We start from the raw sequence: 5,473 nt of genomic DNA on the forward strand, positions 1-5,473 counted from the left end.
CAGTCCCACGAGCTTCCAGGTTGTATGAGGCAGGGCGGCTTTTTCTGTGTTTGTGCTCCTGGAAACAGGACAAGAAAGGGGGGAAAAACTCTTTTTATGACCCCGGGGAGTGGGAGAAGTGCCAGGCAGCTGAAGGCAAATGAATCCAGGCCAGCGCCCTGTGCCAGGTTATTTTTACGCGTGCTCCGACAGTCCCACTGAATTCCCAGGCCCCCTTGTCGGTGGGGTCAGAGCGTGGGTTACCCTCGGTTTGTGCTCCTGGAAACAGGACAAGAAAGGGGGGAAAAACTCTTTTTATGACCCCGGGGAGTGGGAGAAGTGCCAGGCAGCTGAAGGCAAATGAATCCAGGCCAGCGCCCTGTGCCAGGTTATTTTTACGCGTGCTCCGACAGTCCCACTGAATTCCCAGGCCCCCTTGTCGGTGGGGTCAGAGCGTGGGTTACCCTCGGTTTCTGGATGCCACCACGTGGTGTGACAGCTCGCTGCACATCTCCCCACAGCGGGTGCGGGCAGCCTCTCCCACGCAGGCAGGGCAGCCTCCAACCACCAGCGCTTTGAGGCTGCGGAGCGGGGGTGGTAGCCCAAAGCCGTGCTCACCGGCTCTTCCTGGACCCCGCCGCCTTCATCTGCCGTCACGTACATGCGTGGCAGCTGGCTCTGTGCCCTGGGAAACTCCAAGACGCCCTTCCTAACTCTGCGTTGCTCTGGTTTTGTTCTTCCAGGCTGGGACGGGGGGAGATGGCAGCCTCGTCCTCATCCTCTTCAGCCGGCGGAGTCAGCGGCAGCTCTGTAACGGGATCGGGGTTCAGTGTTTCGGACCTGGCGCCGCCCCGTAAAGCCCTCTTCACCTACCCCAAAGGAGCCGGGGAGATGCTGGAAGGTGACTGCTCCCTCCCTTCTCCTTCCACGCCTTTCCTGGTGCACAGGCAGCCCTGCAAGGGAGTTGCCGAGCTTGGCACCCTGCTGCCTTTTCGAACTTCAGCTGGCAAAGCTTGGAGGGAGGAAGGAAGCACCAGGGCTCGGGTGGGTCCTGAGCACCCCAGCTGTCCCAGCAGTTGTTCACGAGGAAGTGATTTTTCTGGAGATCACCTGTTTTTTAACTCCATGGCAACGCTTCAGACGAGGAAGTGATCTACCTGAAAGGGAACATGACGGTGTTAATTGCTCATTATTAGCTACTCCTTTGATGTCGGGCAGGAATTACTGTAAAAATAGCTGAGGTGGAAGTATTTTTCTTGGCAAAATGTGTTTCTGGGGTTGATTCGATGGGGCTAGTACAGGAGGCAGCTTGTAACCCTGCTGGCCAGGAAACGCAGGGCTTGCTTTTGCCCACAACCCAGGTTAAGACCTTGCCGCAGAGGAGTGTGAGAGGACTAGACCTCTCTTTTAATCCTCTGAGGCTGAGCACGTTCCCCTTTGGGGCTCACCCTTGTCAGGGTGTTTCTCCATGGCTGCCTGGGGAGGGCTGGGGCTCTGATCCAGCACGACGTCTTGTGTTCGGGTGCCTGAGCCCTGCCACCCGCTTTGATGGGGTTGCCTGAAGGGGGACCCAGGCACGTCACAGCTGCCTGTCCCTGCCCCTGCTCTGGGTGAGGGAGGAAGGGCAGGTCCTCTAGATGACAGGTTTAAGCCACAGTCTGTCAGTCTGTCTGTCTGCTCCCCTTGAACTTCCCGTGTCCCGATGACACACACCTGACTGTGTGAGCCAGCAGTTCGTCGGGGTGGCCGGGACCGAGGCTCGGGTGTCCCTGCGGCTCAGAAGTGACACAGCAGCGCCGGGCGGCTGGGAACTGATCACCACGTCGTTTAAGGACTGTGTTTATTACACATTAGAGCCCATATGCCAGTCTATTGAAGCAATTATGACTAAAGGCTTGCTCATAGAACTTAACGAGCCCTCAAAACAAATTAAAATAATGAGGCACTTTGTGTTACCAAACAGCCAGGCAGCTGTTCCTCCTGAGAGCCGCTCGGCGGGACAGCCGGGCTGGGGAGCTGGAGGAGGGCGTGTTTGGAAATAGCACGGGGCAGTGTGAACGCAGCAGTTCAGCAGCTTGTGAGGATACTCTGAGCACAGCGAAACTCCGGCTCTTCCCCGGGGTTTGGCTTTGGGCGAGAGATTCCAGGGCCAGGGGACTGTTTCTGCCCTTAGTCTTTGACATTGCTTCTCTTCCCGTTTTTATGGCATGGAGCTTTGAAGGGATTTTGCTTTGGGCTGACCTCCTTCCTGGTAACACAGCAGCTCGTCTGCTCTGGGTGGCAGCAACAACTACAGACGCTCCCTGTTGCAAGAGGCCTTAGGTTAGCTTCTTAATTCCTGATACAAAAGGGGATACACCCGTTCTTTTGTCAGGCAGGAACTAGTGGGGTCACTGCATACCGGTTTCCTCTTCAAAAATCCCCACTGACTGGCTGGTTTTTATTGTTACTTTAACTATCTCGCTTGTTTTTAAATAAACTCTTAGATATTTGGGGGTTTTTTTAGAAAGAAGTACTGTAAACACTGTATGTCGGTACTTGGCACACAGTTAGCTATGTCTTCCAGATGGCTTTATTTCTGAGACAGCTGTGTGATCAGTTACTGACTTAGATGGCAAGACACACATTATCCAAAGTCCTTTACGCAGGGTTATGGTCTGGGCCTGCGAGAAATCGTAAAGCACTGGAAGGACCCAAGGGAGTCAGAGACTGCCATGATACCAGGTGGCTTCTCCTTGGCTCACCTTCTGTCTAAACCAGACTGAAATCGCTCGACAGAGGGCACATTACCAAGCGTCAGCCGGGATGTCTCACCGGTAGCGCAGTGGCTGGAGCCAGCCAAAGCCAAGCACAGGATTTGAGTGCAGGGCAGAACAGGCTTGACACCGGAGCACTGCATGCTCAGTGCAGGGGAAAATGTCGAAAGGAGGCGAGTGGGGAAACCCACACCTTGAACACAAAAATAGCAGGTGGGCGGCAGGCACTCAGTTGATCTGCACAGTCTCAAACCTCTCCGGTTAAACCACCTCCCTTCTTCTGTTCACAGACGGCTCCGAAAGATTCCTCTGTGAATCCGTCTTCAGTTACCAGGTTGCATCTACATTAAAGCAAGTGAAACACGGTAAGCACCGAAGCGCCGTCTCTTGTAACTGCTGATGGGGGAAGGTGGCAGGGGAGCGTGGAGAAAAGGCTGACGCGTTCTCTGTGCCGACCACAAGAAAGCAGAATTGCCTTTTAAGCTGGCGAATTAATGCTCAGTCAGGCCATCGCCGAGTCCTTTTGCAAGCCCTATGCAAAGCGCAGGGAACCCACAGAGGCTGGGTGAGAACAGGCTGTGCCTTTAGAAGGTTGTTTTTCCATCGCTGTGTGCCGCGCTGCCTGCACAAGGGGTGAGGCCAGAGGAGGAGGTGATGGGCAGGAAACGCCCACGCTCTGATCTCGGCCCAGCGCTGACTGTCTCTCTGGCCTCGGGCAGAGACACTGGATTCCACCTTTGTTCCTCTGCTGAGCCCTTGTGACAGCGGCAGGGTCAAGCCAGGTCTCCAGAGGTGCTCAGGAGATGGACACGCAGGTGCCTGGCTTGGCGTGACAGGGCTGACTCCACTCCCTGCCTGCCCAAGGAAGAGCCTTATGCCTTGTTTGAACTTCTGCTTCCCCCCTGGGGCCTTTGCCTGCCGACCAGGTGCCTGGAACCGAATGACGGGCTTGACTGCACGGCGGCTTTTGTTCTCAAGGCATCGGAGAGACCTCAGCAGCAGGGACACATCCTTTCTGGTCCCTGCCTCTTGTCAGCTAGACGTACTTCCACCTGTTGTCTCAGACCGGAGAGGTTTCCTGTCCTCTGCTGGCGAGGGCTGTCCACAGGAGGTCTGGAGCGTGCAGTGGCTTGCACGGCCGCTTCCACCTGTTGTCTCAGACCGGAGAGGTTTCCTGTCCTCTGCTGGCGAGGGCTGTCCACAGGAGCTCTGGAGCGTGCAGTGGATTGCACGGCCGTCGTCCTGTATTTCTGAATCAAAAAGGAAAGCTGAACTCCAGAGGCCTTTTTTCCACAGCTCCAGCACTACTGCAGCTATAGCTACCGGGGGGCTGCTGTGCAGACTGGCACCCTGAGAAGCACCACTCTTTGAAATTGCTTTGTGGAGCACCAGTTGCCTCCCAGTAAGAAAGGGGAAAGGCTTAAAAAAAGATTGAGGTCATCATTTTCTGGCTTGTTTGTGTGACAGTTCCCAAAAGCACTCGCAGGAGGTGGAGTGAGAACCGTCCGTCTTAAAAGCACCCACTGCTGTGGTCAGCAAAAATCACACACGTTTGTCGTTCCGCCTCTCGCTGGTTAGTCGGCTCGTACTGGGCCATTTCTCCAAGTGGCCAGTGTGCTGTTAAACGTGCCGCAGAGCCAGGAGAAGAGCTGTTCTCACCGGGATGTCCAGCGCACTACTGGTTTTAAGTAAAGCTGAGAGGAACAGGTTGTCTTGGGGAGCCCCAAGGGAGCCTGGTGCAACGCGGAGAGCTGCGTGTCATTAGCATGCTCTGGGTGCAGACCCTTTCTGCGACAGTCATCCAGGTCCTCCTCAGAGGACCTTCAGTAGAACGAGGAGTTCCTCGCCCCGCACCCAGCTCTGCCGTGGGCTGACCGAGCTCTCTCTGAACTTCTCTGTTCCTTTGCACTATAAATATTTATGGTAAAGAAGTTAGCTTCATCCTGTTCTCACCCCCCACACTCTAATCGCCCTCGTGTTTCCCTGTTAGGACTTGAGTTTACACGGCCCGGGCAGGGACGGGTAGATACACGTGGAGTGCTGGCGGAGGCAGAAAAGCCTGCTCCTGCTTTCTGCTGTGGCCCGGCGAGGTCTCGCTGTTTGCATAGGGCATCGTGGAGAGTGGGTTTGCACTCAGGTCGGCTCGGTGGGTTTTACTCAGCTCTGCTCCCCATTGACAGCTGGGAATTTGCATCTAATTGAAAGGGTTGATTGTGCTGTCATTGCAAACCATGGTTACCTTTGAACTTCTTGCAGATCAACAAGTCGCACGGATGGAAAAACTAGCCGGTCTGGTGGAAGAGCTGGAGGCAGATGAGTGGAGGTACAAGCCAATAGAGCAGCTCCTGGGATTCACTCCTTCCTCGGGCTGAGCCTGTCTGGATCGCTGCTGTCGGGGAGCAGAAGAAGAACATTCTCTGGCCTCAAACACTCTCCCATTTATCAGGATGCTGACAGCTGCATCGGCACGACTGGGCTTTGGCTTCTTTTAAGCTGTCAGTGGGGATCCCCCGTAAAGCTGCCAGGAAATGGAAACAACAGGATTCTGCAGCGGTACAGGCTGGCAGGGCTCAGTCTCTGTAGCTTAGAAGATAGGATCAGCTTTACAGAACTCAGAGAATCACCATATTGTTTACAGGCCAGGGAAGACTTGCAGCGTGGTGGCAGTACCTCCGCCTGGGCGTCCCCCGGTGCGAGGCCGGAGGGCTGAGCGGCAGGCAGGCTGGGAAGCCTGTGTC

At 55.4% G+C, this 5,473-nt stretch overlaps 1 protein-coding gene across 2 annotated transcripts; it reads left to right on the forward strand.

Moving 5' to 3' along the window:
- The first annotated feature begins 724 nt into the window (after positions 1–724).
- ANAPC16 (anaphase promoting complex subunit 16) lies at positions 725–5,270 on the forward strand. Of its 2 annotated transcripts, XM_010138240.1 has the most exons (3): positions 725–880; positions 3,026–3,100; positions 4,992–5,270. In XM_010138240.1, the coding sequence occupies exons 1-3, from the start codon at positions 739–741 to the stop codon at positions 5,105–5,107; spliced, it is 333 nt and encodes a 110-aa protein (XP_010136542.1). In that variant the 5' UTR covers positions 725–738; the 3' UTR covers positions 5,108–5,270. The 2 variants fall into 2 exon arrangements, with proteins under 2 accessions (XP_010136542.1, XP_010136543.1); XM_010138241.1 differs by lacking the exon at positions 3,026–3,100 and having other exon boundaries at positions 739–880; positions 4,992–5,107.
- Positions 5,271–5,473: the final 203 nt, after the last annotated feature.

Source organism: Buceros rhinoceros, unplaced genomic scaffold (genome assembly GCF_000710305.1).
Source record: "Buceros rhinoceros silvestris isolate BGI_N320 unplaced genomic scaffold, ASM71030v1 scaffold38806, whole genome shotgun sequence".
Taxonomy (NCBI): Eukaryota; Metazoa; Chordata; class Aves; order Bucerotiformes; family Bucerotidae; genus Buceros; species Buceros rhinoceros.